Source organism: Prionailurus bengalensis, chromosome E1, assembly GCF_016509475.1.
Source record: "Prionailurus bengalensis isolate Pbe53 chromosome E1, Fcat_Pben_1.1_paternal_pri, whole genome shotgun sequence".
Taxonomy (NCBI): Eukaryota; Metazoa; Chordata; class Mammalia; order Carnivora; family Felidae; genus Prionailurus; species Prionailurus bengalensis.
Window position 1 is genome coordinate 40754712 of NC_057347.1, and position 25214 is coordinate 40779925.

The 25214-nt window shown below is 49.8% G+C and overlaps 1 protein-coding gene across 1 annotated transcript; it reads right to left on the reverse strand.

Annotated features, from left to right (window-relative positions):
* Window positions 1-5702: 5702 nt before the first annotated feature.
* On the reverse strand, window positions 5703-18905 carry CAVIN1 (caveolae associated protein 1). The gene is made up of 2 exons (XM_043584520.1): window positions 18014-18905; window positions 5703-8221 (listed from the first exon to the last, which is right to left on the reverse strand). The coding sequence occupies exons 1-2, from the start codon at window positions 18482-18484 to the stop codon at window positions 7520-7522; spliced, it is 1173 nt and encodes a 390-aa protein (XP_043440455.1). The 5' UTR covers window positions 18485-18905; the 3' UTR covers window positions 5703-7519.
* Between the last annotated feature and the right edge of the window lie 6309 nt (window positions 18906-25214).

Genomic DNA, 25214 nt, shown 5'->3' on the forward strand with positions numbered 1-25214 from the left:
CAGAGCCAGACGCGGGGCTCGAACTCACGGACCGCGAGATCATGACCTGAGCTGAAGTCGGCCGCTTAACCGACCAAGCCACCCAGGCGCCCCTAAAATATTTTTAAATAAAAGAATAAAATGTTTTTGATTGGAAGATACTCTCAAGTTAACTGTGAAGCATGGCAGGTAAAACCCAGATCCTGGCAGGGTCCACTGCTTGGGCACCCCACCTATGCAGCAATGTGCCCCTGGGCTGGCTGTTTAACCTCTCTGAGACTCATTAGAGAAGTTGATGAGTATCCTCATCAATGAAATAGGAACTATGAGAGCATCTTCCTCATAGGTTGTTATGACGATTAGATGAAGTAACAAGCAAAGCATTCAATATAGCGTCCGGCTCACTGCACCCCTTCAATTTACGTTAGCTATTATTATCTTACGCAAAATAAAAAAATCACAAAATTGGAGAGACTTATCAGAAAGAAACTAAGATGGCTCCCAAATTTCAATAAAGAGTTGAACAGCCACACCTTGGGAAGAGCAATTTCAGGAACCTCACCAGAGAGGGGTTTTGTAGAACATCTCACTAAAGCTCTACCTTTCCTTTATTATGACCTGAGGCTGCTGCTGGAAATGTTCAGTCTCTGTGGCTGTTGGTTCAAAATTCTAAGTTGATGGCATAGAGGATTTCATTGGCCCAGAAAGGACCAGGTATCCATCTTGACAAGGCAGCTGTGAACAGGGGCAGGGGTCCTGGTCACCCAGCAGAGACACAGCCCTGGAGAAAAGGGCAGGGACTTTTCTGAGCAGAGGGACAGCCAATACCCATCAGAATTACCTGAGATAATGTTTATGGAAGTGCCTTACCCAGGAAGATGTCCTTTTCCCTCTCTGACCATCCATGGTCGACTTTGCTGCCCCCACCCCACCATCCCCACGACTTCCTAAGGTTGGACACTTCTGCCTTTAACTTTTTTTAAAATTTATTTATTTATTTATTTATTGTGTGTGTGTGTGTGTGTGTGTGTGTGTGTGAGAGAGAGAGAGAGAGACAGAGAGAGAGAGAGAGAGAGAGAGAGAGAGAGAGAGAAAGCATGGGAGGGGCAGAGAGAGAGGGAGAGAATCCCAAGCAGTCACCATGCTGTTAGTGCGGAGCCCTACACGGGGCTTGAACCCATGAACCGTGAGATCATGACCTGAGACGAAATCAAGAGCTGGACGCTTAACCACCTGAGCCACCCAGCACTCCTGCTTTTAATTCTAAATTCCATCCTTTTCTCCCTCTGACCCCCCTCCCTTGGCAAACTCATCTATTCCTAGCACCTCAAAGGAACACCTCTCTTCTGACAACTCTTTTGTGCTGAGTCTTATTAGGTGCAGATAAATTACTTTATCTCCTGGGTCTGCAGAAACTTCCTTTGTAAAATGATTCTTACTGTTGCCTCATCTATAAAACAAAACCTCTTTCAGTTCCAACATTCCATAATTCTATTAACTGTTCTTTGGTTATGCCTTCTGCTTTCCTGCCCTCTTTGCCTTTCTGCACACTGTTCCCTTTGCCTGGAGAACTTTCCCTGTCCCACATCACTGCTTTCACTTAATTACCACTTTCTGAGTACCTACAATGTTAATGGTTATCTCTTGGGTCCTGCCTGGCTCTCAACAAGTCCTCCTTTCCTGGGGCTTGCTCCTCTCCCCACTTGCAATCATATACTGAAACGGGTCCTTTCAGCCACGTCTGTATTACATGATCCTTTCCTCCTGGCCATAGATTATTAAATCCAGGATGAACACGGATGTTAATTGCCTTAATCAGATTTTCTTTGCCAGGAATCTGGAATTTGAAACTGAGAGGCATAGAACCTGGAAGCCCTTAGAGCGGAGTTCCATTAATGTCAGCATGTTAGAGAAGGCTATCCATCAACTCCCTCTCAGAAGTCCCTGGAGATGCCCTGATGCCTATTCTTCCTAACCTAGCCATTCAGTGATTCCTTGGCGTCCACAGGATATCTTGGCAGCCTTCCAACGTAAGCTCCTTTTTCCCATTTGGCCAATGTCTTTTTTTTTTCTTATATTTTCAACCAAAGAACCATTAACCACTGTGATTGTATTTGAGACACTGTTAGGCTCTGGTGACACAAAAATCATCTAAAACACTGCCTCAGCTCTCTAGCAACATCTGTTTGAAATCCTACCCATTTTTAGGATAGCAGCTTAGAAGCTACCTTCCTACTTTAAATGTCCCCATATTCCCCAAGCAGGATTAGTCCCTTGCCAGTGTATTGCCATTGCATTTTGCTTTACCTCTCTTACAGTCGTCTCTTTGAGCTCTTTTGTACATCTGCCTTTCCCACTAATTGCAAACCCTTTAAAATCAAGAGCTAGATGTGTTGTTTTTTTTTAGTTCTTGGCTCCTAGCACAGTATCACAAACAGATCACTGGGAGAGAACATCTGTTGTTTTGTCGGCCTATCATCCTCTCCCCTGTCTGTTGATAACAGCAACCCAATTTTCATTTGGGAAATCAGCCTTTCTCACTCTCTATTCTACGGTTCTAGAAGTGATACATACCCTAGATTTGGTCAGAGGCACAGTGGTCTGGATCTATGACCTAACAGGGCCAATGGACATCATATCTGTGATTCTGGCCAGAAAGATTTGGAAAGAAACCCTCTTAACTAGGGTTGTTTAGCTGTTAAGCCACAAGCCTGAAGTTATTGATGACCATCTTTACCAGCACATGGGGAAAATCTGATTATTAATAAAACAAACACAGTGGAGGGGCACCTGGGTGGTTCAGTCAGTTAAACGTCTGACTGCTGGTTTCAAGTCATGCCGTGATCTCACCGTTTGTGAGTTTGAGCCCCGTATCGGGCTCTGTGCTGACAGTGCAGAGCCTGCTTGGGATTCTGTCTCCCTCTTTCTCTGCCCGCTCTGCTTGCTCTCTCTCTATCTCTCGAAATAAATAAAAATAAACTTAAAACAAAACAGGGCACCTGGGTGGCTCGGTTGTTAAGTATCTGACTTTGGCTCAGGTCATCATCTCATGATTCATGAGTTCGAGTTCCGCATCAGGTGAGCTTCAGCCCTACCTCGGGTGAGCCCTGCTTCCCTCTCTCTCTCCCTCTCTCTCAGTCTGTGCCCCGAATTGGGCTCCATGCTGACACTTCAGAACCTGGAACCTGCTTTGGATTCTATCTCCCTCTCTGCCCCTCCCTGGTTTGCATTCTGTCTCTCTCAAAAATAAATAAACGTTAAAAAATGTATATATGTATTTTTATATATACAAATATATACATATATATATATTTATATGTTTATATTTCTTGGAGTGCCTGGGTGGCTCAGTTTTTGAGCATCCGACTCTTGGTTTTGGTTTAGGTCATGATCCCAGGCTCATGGGATCGAGCCCAGCATCAGTCTCTGTGCTGAACATGAAGCCTGCTTAAGATTCTCTCTCTTTCTCTCTCTCTCCCCTGCCCCTCTCCCCTGCTCTTTCTCTCTCTCTCTCTAAAATAAAGGGAAAAATATATATTCCTCTATCTTTACTTATTCTATCTCTGTCTGGCAGTAGTGTGGAGAATGGATTGGAAAAATAATCTATTTTTAAATTATTATTTGAGAGAGAGAGAGTGCATGCATAAGCAGGGAAGAGGGGCAGAGGGAGAGAGATTCTTAAGCAGGCTCCACACTCAGAGTAGAGCATGATGTGGGCTCAATCCCACCACCCTGGGATAATGACCTGAGCCAAAAATCAAGAGTCAGAAGATCAACTGACTGAGCCACCCAGGTGCCCTGGAAAGAGAATCTAAAGTCATTTCAAATACTCTGGGTGGGAGCAGATGAAGGTCTGGACCAGTCTAAGACTGACTACAGCTGTTTCCTTCTGACCCCAATGAAAAGTTACCTCTTTGGAATAGGACTTTGAAGGTACCATTTAGAGACCTGATAACTCAATCTGAGACTGTACAGGAACTCCCTTTGATCCTGAGTCACATTTGATGGGATCCTTCGAGAGACAATACCCCTAGTTTATTGTCTGCTTCTAACCCATGGAAATACTGCTAATGATGGGTGGGCAACTTCATGACGGGTTGGGGGAAAAAGGGCTTTGTAGCTGTGGGACCTTGGAATTCCATAAAATCCGATTGGTAGGCAGTTGACTCTCTCATCAGTGCCTGAAACCAGCCCTCCTCCTCCCCTCAGCAGCAAGGGAAGAGGAAAAGGAGTAAATTCTGATTCAAGGAAGTTTCGGCCCCACACTGTTATGTAAAGAAGGAATGCCATGGAGCAGGAGCCAGCAGAAATGTGGCTGTTCAGAGAGTTAGGACTGCTCTTAACAAAGTGGTGCCCGGAATAACACTGGGTAGGGAAAGTATAGCCGAGTCATTCTGCTGCTGGTGGACCAGTGAGGGGCATGGCTTCTAGAAGGAAAGGGGTTTGTGTGTGTCAGGTGCTTTACTGTAGGTAGGAGAAGTAAACGATGGCCCCACTACCCCAGGGCTTTTCTGGTTTCCCTTGTCCTTATTATTCCATAGCTGGGGTCCTGACATCATTCCCTGCTTCTCACAGCTGTACATCTGGATCCCAGAGGAAGAAGGACCCTCTCCTGGCAGGAGGGAAGTTTCCAGGCTCCCGTGCTCTGAATTTTCAGCATCAGTTTTCATTTCTTTTGGTGGGAAGCCAACCCTTTCTGGGAGATTTAGAACTCCAGACTCCACTGTGCTTGTTGCTGGGGGCAGGGGCAGGGGAGTCAAATGCATGGCTCATGAGGAAACACCCAGCTTGTTTGAGGTAGTGGCAGAAGGCTGGGTTGGAGCCCCAGGAATGACGGTATTTTCATTAGGGTGATTCTGATGCGGGCAGAACCCACGTGATGATTTGAGTCCATTGCTCTAGGAAACCCATAACTTGTGGACAAGGTAGAGCAGGCTGCTTGCTCACGGGGAAGAGAGGCTGCACAGTGAAATCGGTGCCCATCCCAGGATTTGGGGGAGAATTAAATATGCTGTGTGACTATGACTGGCACATATAACACGGACTGGAATCCTTTCTCTAGGACAGTCAGCCCTCTGAGTCAGGGCCTCTGATTTTTCCCCTCCCCAGACTGCCTCCTCTAGGCCTATGATCTGGAAATGTACATTTGGGAGGAAGCTCAAACTGAGTAGAGTGAGTGTGTCTGGAGGGCTAATGCCTTGACATCAGGGAAGTGGATCTATCTAGACAGTACAGGGTTATAGATTCTTATCAGTCAGACTGTGGAACCAGGCTGCCTGGTTTATAATCCCAGCTCTGCCACTTACCGGGGACTTGACTTTACCGGGTACTTGACTTTAGACGAGTCACCCTGTGTTTCTTCATCTCTAAAAACAGGGATGATGGTAACACCCCACTCCCACTCCCCACCCAAGCAAATGAGGCAGGTTTAAACCAATTGTCTATGGGGCACGTGGGTGGCACAGTCAGTTAAGCATCCACCTCTTGATTTTGGCTCAGGTCACTATCTCACGTTGGTGAGCTCAAGCCCAGTGTCTTGCTCTGCACTGACAGTGCGGAGCCTCCTTGGGATTCTCTTTCTCCCTCCCCCGCCTCCACCTAAACAGATAAATAAATAAATAACTTTAAACCAACAGTCGTCTCCCTTTCCCCTCCCTGGCCCCCTCCTGTCCTCTGCAACTGAGCCTATGTAACTGCCTTCAGAGAATATAATCCAACGCAGATCCTTTTAGAAAAGCAGGTTTATTGGTCGGGCTGCTCACCAGGACACAGCAACATGACAGGCTCCCCAGAGCCCACAGGAAACTGTATCTGCCCACAACTCAGGCCCCTCAGCCCATCAGCACCAAGGGACCTTGTCCCACAATCCCCATCCTCCCTCAGCTGAAGAGTCTCCAACCGTCCAGAAGAGAGAAGGGAACCAAGAAAACGAGGGGAGAGAAGCAAAGCTTTGTATTGTAAAAAAAAAAAAGTTTGTGTCCCCAGGCTCCCTCCCTCCACCCCTTAAAACAATTAGCTGCAATCCTAAAAAGCAGAGCAGGGAAGAGGAGGCAGAGGAGGTGGGGGAGAAGGAAGCCCTCAGCTCTCTCTGGGCTGGGCTTGAGGGGGAAGGGAGTTGTCCTACCTTCTGACAAGCTACCTTTACTGGGGAGGAACAGGGAGTACTGAAGTGTCCAGAGAAGAACCTGTCAGTGGACTACAGAAATCAGGCCTTCGGACTGGAAGTAGCATCCCTGTCACCACCACCGATTCAGGAGAGGCACCCACAAGGGTAAGGAGGGCTTGACAAGTTTTGCAGCTCCGATACTAGCTCTAGGGAAGGATCTTGAGAAGAAACTGCCAGGAGTGAGCCAAGGCTGGGTTGCTCCATACACTCTCCCCCCCCTTCCCCCCTGCAGCTCTCAGCTTGGTGCCCTGGCGGTTTGCACCTTGCTCTCTTTTCCTGGCTGCCTCCCTCCTAACTCCCAGCTCTCCGCAGTCTGGTGCTGCCCCCTTCTGGGACCCTCCTTTTCTGGGCTTTGAGACATGGGCTGCCACAAGGGGCGCCACCATTCACATCTCATTTAAGGGACAAAGGTGAGGCTTCCCTCTCTCTCTTCCCTTTGGATCATTGCTTTCTCATAACTGTCCTCCCTCCTTATTCTGAAAATTGTCCTGCTGTCCTCTGAGAACCCCTCTAAGATGGGATTCTCGTCCTGTGTTTCTCAGGCTGCTAATGAGGAGAATTCTCCTCTCTTCACCCATTTCCACTTTCTACCATTTCCCATTCTCCTTCCTAAAGCCATAGCCATGTGCTGCTGCTGCTGCTGCGGATGCATAAACATGTAAGTGTTCTCCACACCAGCGCCCTCCTTCCCCAGGGTGGTACTTAGCTCCAGGCTTCCTTGTTGGGACGCTTTACAGATACCGCCTGTGCTAGACTCTCTTTCCAGAATCACAGCTCACTCTGCCTTCTTCCCCCACTGCCCCAGGTTCTCCCAAAAGCTGCTTTTAAGTCCTTCCAGTATGGGGCTTCCGTGTGGGCAAGGGTCCTCTTTGAGATTCACTCTTTCCTTTTATGGTAACTTTGGCTTTGAAGTCTCCAGGGATCAGGATGAGGAAAAAAGAGCTCAGTGAGCAGGAATGACAGCAGTTGGCTGTGAGTGTGAGGTGGAGGTTCGGGGGAAGGCAGCCTACCCCAAAGGGGGGGGGGGGGCAACCATGGAAATGACAGCAATTTCCTTTAAGATCCCTGACTTGGACGACCAGGACACGGATCACTCCCCCTCTCCCTTCCCACCCAGACTATGCCCAAATTGGGGCTGTTCGTAGAAGAGGCTGCCTCCCTCTCCCATCTTAACAGCTTTAAGACTTGGAGGGGTGCACCTGGAGGGGCGGCGTTGTCAATTTAGAAGTATCTCAGCTCGTTTGGGGCCGACAGAGAATGCGATAGAGAAAGTTCCGGGCGGGGGGCGGGGGCCGGGAGAGGAAAGGCGTGGGAAGGGGGCAGGGAGAGGCGGGGCGGGGTGGCGCGGCCTCCTGGGCAGAGCCCCGCGTCCGCTCAGTCGCTGTCGCTCTTGTCCACCAGCACGGCGTCCGACTCCTCGGTGATCTCCAGCAGCGTGTGCACGTCGGGGCTGCTCCCGCGCAGCAGGTCGGCCGCCTCGCCGCGTTCCGCGCCGCCCTCGTCGTCATCGGCACCCACCTCCACCATCTCGGTGGCCTTCAGCACCTCCACCTCGCCCTCGCGGATCTTCTTGACGTGGAAGGTGAAGGGCGGCACCTTGTACACGGCCGTCTTGGAGCGCGCGTAGACCACGTGGTCGGGCGTGAAGGACTTGCGCAGCTTGTCTCGCGAGGTCTTGAGCTTCTCGCGCCGCTCGGCGGGGACGAGGCGCGTGCCCAGCTTGTTCATGCGCTTCTCCAGCGTGTGCCGCGTCTTCTCCAGGTTCTCCTTGGTCTTGAGGCGGGTCTTCTCCAGGTTTTCGCGGGTGCGCACCTTGGTCTTCTCCATCTTCTCCTTGGAGAAGGCCTTCTTGAAGTCGTCCACGCGCCGCAGGCCGCTGCGCTTGATGCGCTCGGCACGCGACTCCTCGATGACCTCCTCCACCTCCACCGCCTCGTCGGAGGACAGCTCGAGCGCCGCCGCGTCCTCCTCGGGCCTCTCGCCTTCGCCCAGCTCGTCGCCCTCCTTCTCGGGCAGCGCCTCCGCTTCTTTCAGCGACTTGCTGATGCTCACCTTGGCCGGCAGTTTCACTTCATCCTAAAAGGAGAGCGGAGCGGAGAGGTGAGGGGCAGAGCGGAGGGTTGGGCAGGGACGTGGGGGACACTGGACGAACCGGAGGCAGGGTGGGGGTGCTCCTGTGGCCTGGTAGCCGTGAAATCGGCCTGACTCCTTCGTCGGTGTAACCCCAGAGCCTCGACCCTGAGCTGGACACACTGTGTCGGTGTCCAATAAAATGTGTTGAATGAATGTTAACTATGCAGACAGGGCGAGGAGGGAACCGAGCTGCCGGTCAGAGATTGGCTTGTAGTGTAATTGCGCTGGGGCTGATTAACTCTGCAGCCCTCCAACCCTGTCCTATGCCCTACATCCCCCCACCTTATAGGAAAACCACTCCTTACCAATTGCGTCCCAGGGAACACAACTTTTAACTTTGGGAATGGGCAGAGCGCCCTCTGGCGCACGGAGTCCCACACTGCTCTGGCCAAGCCAAAACGCAAAGGGGTTTGGGACGCGGTTGAGGGGTGGAGGTAGGAGGGGGTGAGTTCACAGCCAGTGTCAGGTGACCCCCAGGTAGGGTAGCTTGAAGGCAAGATAAAGGGAGTGCGTTTCCCAGGCCTCAGATAATTTCAGAACCAGTTGTAGGGAAGGAGAGCTGTGCTGCGCCCATGCTCCCCACCCTTGACCTCCACATACTGATTTGCTCCAGCAGTGGTCATTCACCCCTTCCCCGCCCCCCCGCCCCCCCCCCCCCCCCCCCCCCCCCCGCCATGTAGAAATTGAAGGAGGAAAGAGGAGGAAGCTGGCTGGCTGGCAGCCAAGAGCATGTTTTCTCCCCAACATGGACATTAATGGTTCTGACTTCCCAGCCTTAGAATGGAAGGGAAGCATTACTTTTTCCATTCTTGTTTCTTTTTCCCCCAGACTGGAGCTCAAGGAGACAGGAATAGGGTAGTGGTCCCAGATTCCCTGAGATCTGGAGTTCAGAGCCAGTTCTTCCCTCTTCCCCTGGGAGTACCTAGCACCAACACTGTTTTCCATTCTGGGAAGATTTTCCAAGGTCTTGACTCTGGGCCAACATTTCAGAATCCCAGGATCATCCCCCACAAGAAGGTAGGGGAGGCTGATTATAGAAAGGGAAAGAGGGCACAACCCAGAACATAAACATAAACCCAGATATCTTTGGCCCAGACTCTTTTTAGGGACTTCAGATGAAGGAATGAGAGACAGTCGTTTTGCAAAGGGTTTTCTGAAGATTGTTTCCCAGAATTGTAAGGAAATCCCATCTGAGAAAAATGAGGCAACATGAGTTGACCCCTCTCATAACACACACACACACACACACACACACACACACACACACGCCACTTGGTATCTCAGAGCCACCTGCTACAGAAATTCCTTCCCCAGCCCCCAACCTCTTTCCTCTTCCCTCCCATCCACATCCCCGCCAGTTTCCTGGTTTACACTGAAAACTAGGAACACCCCCTCCCAACTTCCTTCCCTCCCTGTCAATAGCATTAGCAAGGACAAAGACAGAAAGCTAGCTCCACCTCTTCTCCCAAACTGGGCACAGCACTGCTGGGCATCAAGCCACCTCAAGCTCTCCTTACTCAACTACACCTCCCAGCAGGCAAGGTGATCTGGGCTCAGGGCATGCTGGGACTTGTAGTCTCCACCTGCCATAGCTGGCTTGGTATAGTCATTCTGTCCATCCCTCTGCCTCTTATCATTCACAGAGGCATTGAAGGGTGTTTTCCTTGATCTCAGTATAAGGGTGTCCCAACCTGTCTTAACATTCCTTCTAATTTGCAGTTGTACCCTTTGGGTGCCCTCTTTACACTCACGTCTCTCTGCCTGCTATTTGAGTCCTCTCTTTTACACACCATTCTACGACTCTCCATGATCGAAACTCCGGGCTACGTCTTCATCCCTCTCCACCCAGCATTTACCTGCAGCTCCACTATCAAAAACATTTCAGCTCTGATCTCTCCTTCACAAGCCTGTCTGACTAAAACCCCACACACGCTCCACCAAAGGGTAGTGGAGAACCCCGCCTTTCACTAAGCTCAGACAATGTGGATGGGGTAGGGAAGGATTAGGGTGATGGGCGGGGAATAATCAGGAAACAGTCCTAGCTGCTGGAAAACAAATCAACATTGTTTCCCTGCCCCACTCCTAGCATCCCTGATACCCACCTCCCACACCCACTCCTGTCCCTCCCCACCCCCTAAAGGCTGAGCTGACTGGTTTTCCTGGCCTCTGGCTTCCTAGATTAAAGGTGTTTGCCAGCTGAACTTGGAAGTGAACAGGGCTAGGGACAGCGTTGCAGGCTTCTTGTAGCCAATTCCATCTTCCTCGTTTCTGATGAAAAGTCTCAAATATAACATCAGGGAGTATTCCCAGTGAAAGGAGGTTTATTCTTGGATTTGGAGGTGTCTCCCCCAGTCCAGAAACGTATGTGGGAATATAATAACCCCATTCATTGTAGGTCTCCTCCAGAGTGATGGTTTACACCGGAGGAGCTGCCTTCTTGGTGGAACGTCCCTGGGGATGAGGGAAGAGACAACTCGACCTAAGTCCCTGGACAGTGTCCAGAAGACTGGCTCTGGAAAGGGTATACCACCATGACTTCAGCTTTTCTCCTCCATTAATGGATTTTCTCTTTTCTCCCCCTTTCCAAGCCAGGTTTCCCCTATGACTCACAGCCTTGGAGTGCTGTCTTGGGCCCACCCAGCCTGCCTGTTGCTACAACAACTACCAACACAATTCTAAAGCACCTCCCCTCACCCTGGGCCACACACTGGCCAGGCATCCTTGTCCCACCCCTACTTCTCTGGCAGAGCTCCTTCACCAAAGGAAGGGCCTCAGGCAGGGGGAGGAGGTCTCTGTGTGTTCTGTTTTCACGTTTTTATTAAACAAAACCACCACTCCCAACAGGATTGGTTTCCAGAGTTACCTTTAATGACCAGGTCTGAGCAAAAGCATGCATAGATCCCTTTGCCCCCCACCAAGCACACGTAGCTCTCCAACCCAGGAAGGCACCAGTCCAGGGTGAGTTTCAGGAGCCCCAGGGAGGCTCCCCGCCCCTTCTACTCCTCTCTCCAACCCTGCTGTATAAACTGAAGATCCTCTGGCTTAGGAAGAAGACTGTAATATGATTATAATTTAATCGAGCACCTATTATGTGCCTGATCCAGGCATTCACATTTGTCAGGGAAAAGGGGACAATGTCATATGGATATAAGTAGGAGCCTTTCTTTTTTCTTTCTTTCTTAAAAAAAAAAAAAAAAATTTTTTTTTAAGTAAGCTTTACACCCAGCGTGGGGCTTGAACTCACAACCCCAAAATCAAGAGTCACATCCTCTACTGACTGAGCCAGCCAAGCGCCCCAGGAGCCTTTCTTAGCTTAGAGCTCTGTCCCCAACTTCTGCCCGGGAATGGCCAGAGAAGACGACTTTGGAGGGGTAATTCAGAGATCTAGGATCTGCTCAGAGACTAAGTTAGAAGAGGGTACTAGACTTGGGGAGAGGTGGAAGAGAGGGAAAGTTGTAAAAACTCAGGATCATTACTTTAGATTGCTGAGACAAGGGGTGAGCGAAACCAAAGGCAAAGGGTCCTTTCTGTTAGAGTAGGATTCTCAACAGGGGTAATATTGCCCCCAAGAGGGTGGAAATGGATTATTGAGGGGAGGGGGGATTTCAGTGCAATAGTTTGTAGTGCTCAGAGTCCCGGTGCATACACAGATACGTAGCATATCTGTAGTATTAAGATTTCGTGGAGGAGGAGACCGGGGGAAAAGAACGTCTAAAAAGACTCCTTAGAAGGATGGTTATGGGAGGAAAAAAAAGAAGAAGAAAGAAAGAAAAAGTTGAGGAAACACTCTTGTGCTATAGGGAAGCCAAAGGATCCAAGCCAGAGGCAGCTAAAATGCCCCTCCATCCGGCCTCTCGGAGTTGGCAGCTTTTGGGTGCCCCGCCCAAGGCAGGATCTGGCAAACATAAGGGATCCCTTTGCAAAACATTTTCTAAAAAAAATGGAAAAAATCAGTGTAAATGTTTTCCTCAACTACAGGGAGGGGGTGGACAGGGCACAGAACAGACCCCAGGCCTGGGCCTCATGAGGGCCCTCTCCAGAGAAGCTTTGAGCCAAGCTGGCCTGTCCCAGAGGAGGAGTCAGAAGGGGAGTGGGAAGGAGAATCAGATGCCATGGCACAGTTTCATGCAATTTCATGCAGGGCAACACTGGATGCAGCTCAAGGATGGTGTTCGGAGTGTCTGCTATTAAGACAGAAACCAAGAGGTAGGGGAGGGCCCCGTCCCTTCACCTCCCACCCCATTGCACACAACACGTTCCCCTGAACTCTGCATAATGCGAGAGTGTTTTCACATGCCCGCCACCCACCCATGCTTGGAAGAGGCCTGCCATCCGGACACTGACCACCGCTAAGCAGTGAGCTGATGGTGGACTGGAGTGACCCCCCATGCCCACATCACCCCGGAGACCCTAAGTGCCCCCACCGGCTGCTGGCTCCTCTGGGGTGGGCAGAGGCACAGGCTCTGGGTAATAGGGTAGAGTCCTAGGCGTCTGGTCAAAGGGTGGGAGTTCAGGCACTGTCTCAGGCTTCAGGTCAAAGGGCTCAGTCTCAGGCAGAAGGTCAAAAGGCACGATCTTGGGTGTGGCCGGGTCAGAGGGTGCTTTCAGCTTCTTCTTGGGCTAAGATGAGGAAAAGGGGTTTAAATGGGGCTTGAGATGGGTGCAGATGGGGTTGAGAGAAAGAGGCCTTAGTGGGCATGCGGAGTTGGAGCTAGTGAGTAGGGGGAGGGAGTACAACATGTATGAGGATGGAAAGGAACCACGTTTTAAATGCTTCATCACAAGGGCCCTGGGGTTGAAAGTGGGACACACTCAAGCCCATGATTAATAAACACAATTTAAACAGACGCCTCTCTCCCTCCCTCTAGAATCTTCCCCAGTCCCATTCTTGGCCTCCTACCTTCTATCCCTACCCAGCTGTGGTCTTGGGATGATGTTATTGAAGGCTGGCGTGAGGGGGTAAGAGGCTGCTGGGGGTGGAAAAGGAGTTCTCTAAGAGGCCAGTTATTGACTCTAGCTGTGGAGGCTCTGATGAGTGAAAAAGAAGGCGAGTAGGGGAACAACACTGTCTTCAGAGTCCTATGCTGCTGATCCCAGTTCTTGTTATTCCCGTGGGGCAGGGTGGGCACTGGGTGCCACCCCGGATAAGGAGAGGGAGGGGCTTGGAAGAGGGATGTTCTGGCTATTTCCCTTTGGCCACATCCCCACCTCTTGCCTCCCTTGCCACCCCTCCCCCTCCCCACGCCTGGGATATCAAAGCCCAAAATGCACAGAGAAATCAGGAAAAAAACCAAGCTATTTTTATGACAGGTGGGAACCTATGTAGGTCCTACATCCTGGGGACCTAGTGTTAGCTCCTATTCTCCCTTCTGAGGGGCTGAGCTGTCACTCTTGCTTTGGACCATCAGAAGTCAGGGAGAGGGACAGTTAGGGGCATCACCAGACCCCAGTGACAGGGTAGGGGCCTACAGCCACAAAAACACAAAGCAGCAGATGCCAGCCCACCCCTGTGGAGTACAAGGAGAAGGGGCAAGTGACAGGGAGGCCAAGGAGAAAGCCAGCTTGGTCCTGTCATAACTAGATGCAGAGTCCATGCCAGGGGACACCCCCATACTGGCCAGGGAGCTCCACACCTTGTCCTCTGCACCCCTCCCCTCCCACTGTCATTGGGCCACTGTCATTGGTCATTGCCTCTACTTCGGCACTATGAGGCTGAGCAGCTAATGGCCACCAACGTTAGCCACTCTTAGCCAATATTGCATATGTGTGCACATGTGGATCTACACACACACACAGTAGCCTGAGTGCCAGAACCCTGCAGCTATCTCCCTTACAGAATGAAGGGAGCCAGAACTAATCTTCTGTTGGAATAACCTGCACCCTGACTTCTGCTGCAGAGCCCGGGAATGGAAGGAGGAATTGGGGAATAGAGAATATAGCAGAAGAAGGGGTACACTTGGATTCTTGCCCCCGCTTTGACCCTCACTAACTTCAGCGACAGTAGGCAAGTGACTTCCCCTCTCTGGGCCTCTACTTCCCCAGCTACAAAATGAAAGAGCAGAAATTGATGATCTCTGAAGTATCTTCCAGCTTAAAAGTCTGTAATGACAGAATAATGAAATATTCACAATAGTATGGTTCAATAAAATGGAACAAACCACCCCTCATCTCTGAGGTAGGTTGCCTAGCAACAGTATCCTCTCATTTCTATCAGTTGCTTACTCTGTGCCATTGCATCCCTTTTTGATTTTGACCTTTACAATAGTCACATTTTACTTACTAAAAAAAAAAAAAAAAAAAGAGAGAGAGAAAGAAAAGAAAGGGAAAAAAACAGAGGGAGGAAAATTATTTTCCTTTGGTCTTAGGAATGCTTCCCAAAATACCCTCCTGCTTTGGAGCCAGTGACCAGGAAAAACTCCGCTTTTTTGGGGAAGGATGTGGTAAGCACTCTTTCCGTGGCCACTAGGCTTAGAGGGATGAGAGGGACAAGAGCCCCACATTGGAATATTTGGGGACAAAGCTTATGAGTTCTTCTGGAACGAGGGAGCCCTGATTTGCTTCAAGTCCAGGAAGAAGCTAGAAGTTAGGTTAGGATTTGGGAGGAAAAGCCAACAAGCCCACATTCCAGCCTTGGTGCCCTCGCCTTTAAAGCCCATGAGGCTTTAATCCCTTAAGTGCTTCCTGGTTCTATCCTCAAGCCCTTGGAGCAGGTCTGATGGGTCCATGTGTAGGTCACTGTCCCATCAAAACTGCTCCAGAAAATGTTTCTTTCCATTTTAGCCCCCTTTTCTGTGCTCTAAACACTAATAGTATCCAAATCATTGTCAGGAAGAGTTGGTTCTTTAATGATCACTACCCCTCCTGTTTGTGGTGCGCCCACAATCTGCCTGATCTTCCCAGCAGTTAGTTCTCAGTCCGCTGACCCCTAGCCACTGGTAGAATTTGCTCTTTGCATTCACTGGCTGTTGCCTAGCCAGGTGTCACCTGATAGGAAGGGATGCCAAACTGCTAGTTTTTGTTAGGGAGATAGGGAAATGCCAGAGGACAGTAATGACTCAGAAGTGGGTTCAGGGTGGAGGCTCTGATATCCTGGGATGGAGGGTGCTGAATTTCATGGTGGCGGGGTGGGGGGATCAAACATAAACTTAACCTATGAACTCATTGCACCTAGCAGTTCCTTGAATATGGGGTGAAGCCACATAAGTCATTCCTTTCTTTATCCCCCAGGAAGAAAATATAGGAGGCCAGATGACCTGATCCCACAGCGGGGGCCTTCTCCCTCCTTTCATTCTCCCCTCCACCCTGCCCCCAGTGCCACATCATCACCTCCTACATCTGCAGTGGGGAATACAGCATCCCCTCCCCTGTCGCCACTCTGGAGAACTCACACTCTCCCAGGCCTTTCTCCAAGCCTCTCTCTCAGCTTGGCCACCCAAGCATCCTACCCCTCAGCCTGACTACCATAAATGCCGCCGCCCCCAGTCTTCCCTATTAGGTCTGCCAAGGCGCAAAGCTATTTTTACCTCATTCTCTTCCCAGGCCTCCAGACTCAGGGAGGAGCAGCCTCTGCTTTTCCTTTAGCAGCACAGTACCCTACACCCTCACCCCTACCTGGGACATCTGCTCTGCAGCTCAGGGAAGTGCTGTTTCAGGGAAGCCCCACCCCTGTTGCTGGAATCTCTTCCTTACCTCTGAGCTCCTCTCCAGGTTGGAACCGTGTTATTTCTTAGCCATCTCTCCTGTGGTTTGGGGGCTTAGGTCCCCGGCTTGTGCCATTCTTTCTACCTCAGCCTTCTGCCTCCCACTGGCCCTGGTTTAGTCCAGATGCAGTCAAAGCCACCCTGTGATTAGACCCCCTTCCCCCACCCCCACAGACACAAGGTGTATAGAACCCTGCCAGCTGCTAAAGGGAGTCATGGAGATGCCACTGGCCCCTGCACAGGAGTTTTTCTCCTCAGTACCCGCCCTTCTCTCAGCATCTCAACCTTTGACAGGTTTACCTCAAGGCTGAGAACTTTTCCAGGTTCTGCAGTCTGGGATATTTAGAGTGAGGAGGGTAACCTATCCAAGCCCTTCGTGGCAACCTTCTAGCACACAAGGCTCTGGAGAAAAGAGCTGGCTGGCTGTCCTGGACCCCTGGGTGTTCTTTCCTTTCCTTAGTGCCCCCCCCCCCCCCGTGCTAATCCGATCTCTTTTAAGAATCTTTCACACACACATTCCTTGGAGCAGTTAGAGTAAGTGGAAACAGCTCTAGACAAACATTTTCTACCAGATGGTGCTATATGGGGGGGGGGGGGGGGGGGGGGGGGAAGGCTCACTTCTTGAACCACTTGGGAGGAGTCCCTGGGCATTGGAAGGAGGGGGAGAGCACCACTTCTGTCTCTGTCCCAACACCACCTCCTCAGGTGCCAGTTCGCCGTTCTCCCTGTGTCTACTGGTCTCAAACACTGCATCTCTCTTAGCTCCTCCTAGAGAGACCAAGGCAAGGACCTCACTGAATCCCAGAGGTTTACTCAGAACCTGGTTGACCAGGCCCTGGTGCGGTCAGTGAAACCACAGATCCCTGACAGGTTTTCTCTCCTAGGGGGTGTGGGAAATCTAGCCTTCCTTTTCCTTACATTCCTTCTGTAGGGAGAGGAAGGGGCAGAGGGAGCATAGACTAACCCCTTCACCCCCTTGGTCTCACCTCCTTGGGGTGGGAACAGCAACCAGGCCTGCAGGAAGCAGAGCAGGCGACACTGGGCACATTCCCACCCCACCAAAGATCACCAAGCCCTTAGCTCAAACCCACTTCTAATGGGATCGGGGAGAGATAAGCGGAGAGGACCAGCAACACTGAGATTTCCAGGTTTATTTGGGGTTATGATAAAAAAAAAAAAAAATTTTTTTAACAGGGCGGGAGAAACCAGGAGAGGTTGCATAGGAAGCAACAAGCGGCCTGGGCGGGGCCTCGGGCGCGCCAGCCTCCTCCCGCACGTCTGCCTGCTGCTACGCGGTCAGGGAGGCAAGCGGGGTGATTCTCCGCGCCTAGATTGCGGGACCGGCCGGGGCCCTCTTGCACTTCTCACAACGCACCCCGCTTCCCCTCCCCTCGCGCCTGCTTCCATCCGGCAAAGGGTTCGGGCGCGCTGCCAGCATCCTCAAGGTCCTGAAAGTGCCGGGAGGGCCAGGGGCAGATCGCAGCGAGGGGACGCGGCGGTAGCCGAGGCCCACGCGAGGGCGCGGGGTCCGGGGGCGTGTGCTGGCGGTCGCGTCCCTCGCCTGGCGCAGCCCCCGCCGGTGCGTGCCTGAGCCCTGAATCACCCGCTATATCGGGCGAACAGCGCCGGAGGCCCCAAACCCGGGCCGCGTCGCCAGTGTCCGTTTACAGCGGGCCCACCGGCCGCCAGGGACCCCTGGCTTTTCCCAAAACCTCCGCCAAGTAGGTAGACTTGACAGAGCCGAGCTGGGAGCGGTCTGTGATGGGGAGCGTCCCCGAGTCCAGCCCCCTAACTCGGTTGCGAGTTTGTCACCCGAAGGAGGGGGTTAGGTGATCAGGCACGGGGTGCACAGCGCGCCCCTCCGCGCTCCACAGAAATCCGCCACCCACCCCACCCCTCTCTAGCGGCGCTCGCCGGAAGGAGGGTGGGTCCTCCGGGCCAGGCCAGGCTGGCTGGAGCGCAGCACCGCGGGCAGGTCCCCCCACCCCAAGCCCCGGAGACGCTGGGCCGGGCGCGGTCCTTCCCGCCAGCTCACCTGGTAGATCATGACTTTAAAGTTGCGGCGCCGAAGCAGCTCCGCCTCGTTGACCTCCAGCTTCTTGATCTGGCCTGCCTGGCGCTCCAGGCTGCCGCGCACGGTCTTCACGTTGACGCTGACCTTGCGCACCTTCTCCAGCAACTTGCTCACGGTGTTGCTGGTGGTGGCGTGTGCCTTGCCCAGCTTGCTCAACTCGCCCTGGATGCTCTGCACGGCGCCCTCCATCTCCGCCTGCCGTTCCTCCAACTGGGCTTGGGTCAGCTGGATCTGGTCGACGGCGCCAATGATTTTGTCCAGAAGGCTCAGCACCAGCACGCCGTTCACCTGGTCTGACTTGATCAGCTCCTCGGAACCGGCCCCTGACGGCTCCTCCGCCGCTGGCGCCCCCGTAGGGGAGGACCCCGGGTCCCCGACTTCGGGGTACCCGGGAAGCGGCTGCTCGATGATATGGAGCTGGGTGTCCTCCATGACTACCCGGAGCCGTGCGGGGCCGGCCGGGTGGAGCTAGAGCTGGAGCCCGAGCCCAGGAGAGGAAGAAGAGCGGGAGGGGGAAAAGCGAGAAAGAGCGGAGAGCCGAGGAAACTCGAGCCACGTCCGTGCGCACCGGGACAGTGGCCAGAACTGTGGGGCGGGGAATCGGTGAGCTCCCGGGCTCCCGGGCCAAACCCCGGAATCTCGTCGCCCATTGGCTGGCCCCACCCCAGAAAGGGAGGGACCGGGGCAGAAGGGGAGACCGATGGTGGGGAAGGGGGGCGACCGAGGGGGACCCAAGAGCCGAGCGCCCCACCCTTCCCAGGATGGTTGGAATAGTTGGAGCGGAGACTAGGGCCTCGGCTGCCAGCGGAGGCCGCGCAGCGGGACTGGGGCGGAGGAATGTGAGCTGGAAAGGGAAACAGGTCCTAGAGTGGGCCTCTCCTTTTCCCTCCCGCTTTTTTTTTTTTTTTTTGCTTACCCACAAACCCACCTCAGCCTTTGAAGTTCTAGAGCGGGGAGTCAAATGGAACTTGAGATCCTAAAATCGTGTGGAGAATATCATATTTGCCTGTGCACAGTTTTTGAGAGGGAAAAAAATCCATGGCTTTCACAGTATTTTCCAAGGTGCCAATACCTCCCTCACGACCAAGTTACCACCCAGTGTTCTAAAAGTTTGAAGGGTTCTGGGGTGTCTGGCTGGCTCAGTCAGTAAAGCATGGGACTCTTGATCTTGGGATTGTGAGTTCAAGACCCACTTTGGGTGTAGGAATTACCTAAAAATAAAATCTTAAAAAATAATAATAATAAAAGCTTGAGGGGTGGTTTGGGGAAGGGAGAACTTAGATTAGGTGGTGAGGGGCTGTGAAGTTCCTCTATGTTTCTCTTAGAAATATGCTAACAGAGTAGGAGTGAGATGGACAGTAAAATAGGAAGTAAAGCCTTTTACCAACCTCTCACTCTCTTTAAAAACCACTTTTCCAGGGCACCTGGGTGGCTCAGTGGGTTGAGCATGGGACCTTGGCTCAGGTCATGATCTCATGGTTTATGGATTTGAGCTTTGCATTTGTCTCTCTGCTGTCAGCTCGGAGCCTGCTTTGGATCCTCTGTCCTGCTCTCTCTGCCCCCCCTCCCCCAAATAAACAAATATTAAAAATAATCACCTTTTCCTGTGTTTCTCCCTGCCAGAGGCCTGACATTAACTTCAGAGAGCAGGACCTAGGAGTTTATCTACCTCTCTGATCCCAGAGACTGGCCCTTAGCAATAAGAGAGATCATCAAATCCCACCTCCTCATTTGACAGACAGGAACACGAGGGCCTAGAGAGGGCAAGTGACTTGCCAGAAGTACCCACGGGTTAGCCTTGGCTTGGTGCTTGGTGCTCTAATCAGGCCCCTGGACTCCTCTCTTGCTTTTTCTACCTTAACACTCTACCTTTCTTTGAGACAGGGATAGGCAGACATGGCCACCCACGCATGCTGGTTTTGAGCACGCAGTCCTGAGTATTGACTACAGATATATTTTCAACCGTGATGGGTACCAAGGACCAGAACCAAGGAGGACTCAGAAGTCTAGAGAAAAAGAGGCTGCCCGTGCTCCCCCATTTTGCTCTCCAGCACAGCACTGGACTATGAGTTCCCTGGAGTGACACCAGCCCTCTTTCCCCCAGAAAAGCTACAAACCTTTTCCCTGGTTAGGAAACCAAGCTTGGGTTTCCCCAGCTGGATAGATGATGGCCTTGGCAAAAGGTCACTTCTAGTCTGGCATGCATTATCATTAGGAAGAGTGAAAAACTGCCCAGTGGGGGCCTTAGACCACAACAATCCATTCAGAGAACCCACCAAGCCAGAAAGGAGCTGACGAGTTCAGTGTATCTGGGACAGTCCAAGATAGCCCCAATGACTAGCAGATATATATCTGCAAGAACTGACAGATTACCAACTTATTTTAGAATTTAAGAGAAAATGTATTATAGCAGTTTAAGTTGCTTCTGTTGAGGATTGATAAGACTTCTAGAAAAAAGAAGAGTGACAGTAGAAAACCTTATAGCCCTTCATAAGGTTCTTATTTTTTTTAAGTAATCTCTACCCCCCAATGTGGGACTTGAACTCACAACCCCGAGTTACATGCTCTTCCGACTGAGCCAGCCTAGTGGCCCAGTTTCTTATTTTTTTTTTAATTGGTTAGATTATTTTCACAGGTGACATACAAGATACAGATTTTGAATAGGACACAAAGAAATGGAGTGAAAAGAACTTTTCTTTCTACTCTTGTCTGCACAACTAATTTCTCTCCCAAGAGACAAACTGTTACTATTTTCTTGTGGAACCGTCTATAGAAATACATATTCAAATATACTGCTACATATGTATGCTCAGCACTTTGCTTTTTTCAGTTAATAACATACCTGGAAGATTGTTCCATGTAGCGTGTAGAACTGACTTGTTTTCCAATGTATGGATGTACTAATTTCGCCAATTCTGTATCAAAGAAGATTCAGACATTACGATTTAAACCTCACAGCAGATGAGGGAGACACTGAAGAGGAGTTTTAGTGGTTGATTTTGTGGTTGTATGCTTGCTAAAAGGAATTAAGTCCATGCCATTCTGGCTCTCACATTAGGAAAATATTTCTGTTCTTCAAAAAGGAATGTCAGTGTTTGTGGATGAGTCAAATTATGTCCCGGGATAGTCCAGTGAATACATCTCTGACTCATCTGACGCCTTAACAGAGAATTTTGCAGAAAGGGCCCTACCCCTGCATTCCTACCTCCAAGAAACGTGTGCATCAACAAGTTTCTCTGCTCTTCTTCCTACTAGATGTCAGCTAAATCCAACAGGGGGCGTGCTGAGCCTTCTTGCATTGGCTTTATCAATCCTGAGGCCAAGAAATGGAGCCCAAGAAGAGCCTTACCAGAGGGCTTCACTCCATTTCAGTGAAAATAATCACTTTCTCTTCATTTGCAATTGTGTTCAGTATGCCATCGCTTGCATTCAGCGTTGATGCTTTGCATTTTCCACTGCTGTCTCTACTTGCTGAAAGGCATGCTGTTCCATTGTGTACTTTCAGCTGCTGAGGCAGTCTGTAAAAGGGATGGAGAGATGGAAACAAACAACCCTTTGGCCCAGAAAAAGAACACGGGGATAACAACCACGTCAGCCACTGTAATCTCACAGAGCTCTGTCATATTCCTCCATCCATTCATTTGTTCAGAAAGTGTGACTACTTCACAGGAGCCAGCTACCAGACTGGGGACTTTAAGGAGATTTAATAAAGCCCAGTCCTTCCTGTTGAGAAGCTCAAAGTGTAACAAGGGCGATATATGCATAAATAATTTCTTATACAAAGTGGAAAATGCTCCAGCAGTTCAAGGAGTATTGCCACCACTTTCTGGGAGAGGGGGGAGAGGTTCACAGAGGGGAGAGTCTGTAGGTGGAAAGGAGAAAGGGTACACCCTCCCCACCTCACCCTGCAGCAACTACGCTTATTGTGAAAGTGTGGGGCTGGGGCGAGAGATAACCAGGCATTGTTCATCTCTTACTGTGGTGCTGCCATAGGTCTTATGAGTATATACTTAGGGAGATCCAGTAAGGTGTGAGGGGCACAGTGTGCAGTATGTTCCATTCAGTTTTGGATCCCTCCTGGGAGTGATCCTGGGTAGACAGTATGTTTTGTTAATAATAAGTGGTTGGGATGAATGTGTCTTCAGGAGCTGGCTCGCAGCTGCCACAGACAGCAGCGATGTTTTTCTCCCGGGATTTATAGGCACTATTCTTGTCCCTCCGACATAAACAAAAAATGCCTATAGTATTTGTATATTTCTCTGCCTCAAAAATTCCTTCCTTTCTTCTCCTTCAAACATTAATGTATAGGGTAGCTTTCCTGAGCCAGAAAACAGTCAAAATTATTTTTAAGTGCTAATTTATGCATAGTTTAGTGCGAGAAACCATTGAAAGGACACGGCAAATTTGCTGTGGGGGGAGAGTTTTTAGTCTCAAGGAAGCAGTGATGCGGCCTAATAAACATCAAGAAAATAAATTAATGGAAATGCCCTAAAACCTCTCCTCCTTCTCTGCCTTCATCACGCACTGGTCTCTTATCCTAAAAATAAAAAACAAAAACACACAAACAAACAAAAACTGCAGTCTTAATTGGTTTTACCTTCCTGTCTCCTCAAGGTTGGGTCCATCTGTTTTCTACTGTTCAAATTTCTGTGTTTTCTAGAACTGCTGCTACAGATCCCTCACCCCCAATTCAGTTCTTAAACTTTTGCTATTTATCCAAAAGTATGGCTTCCTCTCTACTACAAGAGCACTTAAAAGTCACTAATGAACTCCATATTCTACCTATTACCTCTCCTTTTCTAATTTTATTTGAACCCTGCAGCATTTAGCACCACTGACCAGTTTGTCCTTGCAACTCTCCCTCCTGACCCTTGTGAGATTTTGTTCATTAACTTGTGCCTTGTCCCATTTGCTATTTTTCTTCCTTTCATTTTTTTCTTTAAAAAAACACAGTTTTTTTTTGTTTTTTTTTTTTTTTTAATTTTTTTTTCAACATTTATTTATTTTTGGGACAGAGAGAGACAGAGCATGAACGGGGGAGGAGCAGAGAGAGAGGGAGACACAGAATGGGAAACAGGCTCCAGGCTCTGAGCCATCAGCCCAGAGCCCGACGCGGGGCTCGAACTCACGGACCGCGAGATCGTGACCTGGTTGAAGTCGGACGCTCAACCGACTGCGCCACCCAGGCGCCCCAAAAAACACAGTTTTTAAACTGCTCCAAGAAAAAGTAAAAACAAAACAAAACAAAAAACCAGCTTTATTAAGATACAATTCACACTGCATAATTCACCTATTTAAAGTGTACAATTCAGGGGGCGCCTGGCTGGCTTAGTCGGTTACAAGTCTGAGTCTTTTTTTTTTTTCTTAAAAATTATTTATTGAATATATAAAAAGGAATATAGACCTGGAAGCACAACTAAAAATGGATTGATCGAGAAGATTTAAGCATCCTTATCCTGAAATACTTGCTGAATCCCTGGATAATATTTTAATTACCCTTTAATGGTAATCATAGATTTTAACACCAGGTCTTATTTTCATCTTCAAACGTTTTGATGGAATAGTTTTCTAAGATAATTGAACTGTTTAAGCCCATCTCTAGTGGAAATGAAATCATTTTTTATTTTCATGATACCTATGAGTTAGCGTCTGGATATTGTCCCATGAAATCTTTAGTAGACATCCTGACATAGCTTTGAGGGAAGCTGATATTTTCTTTTTTTTTTTTTTAATTTTCTTTTTTTTTATTTACATCCAAATTAGTTAGCATATAGTACAACAATGACTTTAGGAGTAGATTCCTTAATGCCCCTTACCCATTTAGCCCATCCCCCCTCCCACACCCCCTCCCATAACCCTCTGTTTGTTCTCCATATTTATGAGTCTCTAATGCTGTCTCCCCCTCCTGTTTCTATATTATTTTTATTTCCCTTCCCTTATGTTCATCTGTTTTGTCTCTTAAAGTCCTCATATGAGTGAAGTCATATGATATTTGTCTTTCTCTGACTAATTTCACTTAGCATAATACCCTCCAGTTCCATCCACATAGTTGCAAATGGCAAGATTTCATTCTTTTTTTTTTTTTTAATTTTTTTTCAACATTTTTTATTTTTGGGACAGAGAGAGACAGAGCATGAACAGGGGAGGGGCAGAGAGAGAGGGAGACACAGAATCGGAAACAGGCTCCAGGCTCTGAGCCATCAGCCCAGAGCCTGACGCAGGGCTTGAACCCACGGGCCGCGAGATCGTGACCTGGCTGAAGTCGGACGCTTAACCGACTGCGCCACCCAGGCGCCCCAGGATTTCATTCTTTTTGATTGCCGAGTAATACTTCATTGTGTGTGTGTGTGTGTGTGTGTGTATGTATACACACACACACACCACATCTTCTTTATCCATTCATCCATCGATGGACATTTGGGCTCTTTCCATACTTTGGCTGTTGTTGATAGTGCTGCTATAAAAATGGGGGTGCATGTGTCCCTTTGAAACAGCACACCCTTATCCCTTGGATAAATACCTAGTAATGCAATTGCTGGGTCGTAGGGTAGTTCTATTTTTAGTTTTTTGAGGAACCTCCATACTGTTTTCCAGAGTGGCTGCATCAGCTTGCATTCCCATGAGTCCGAGTCTTGATTTCAGCTCAGATCAGGATCTCACAGTTCATGAGTTCGAGCTCCAGATCAAGCTCCACACTGACGTTGCAGAGCCTACTTGGGATTCTCTCTCTCCCTTTCTCTGCCCCTCCCCCGTACTCTCTCTCTCTCAAAATAAATAAGAAGAAATTCTTTATGTTGGTTTATATGTTTGTAATTGATCTCTTTCCTTTTATAAGTAGCAAAGTATGCATAGAAAAACATTGTTGGGGCCCCTGGGTGGCTCAGTCGGTTGAGCATCCGACTTCAGCTCAGGTCATGATCTCACAGTCCGTGAGTTCAAGCCCCACGTTGGGCTCTGTGCTGACAGCTCGGAGCCTGGAGCCTGCTTTGGATTCTGTGTCTCCCTCTCTCTCTGCCCCTCCCCTGCTCATGCTCTGTCTCTCTCTGTCTCAAAAATAAATTAAAAAAACATTTTAAAAAGTTAAAAAAAAAAAGAAAAGCATTGTTAATTTACTTTTCCAGTTGTTTGGTTTCAGGTAATGCACATCAAATATGTTTAAATT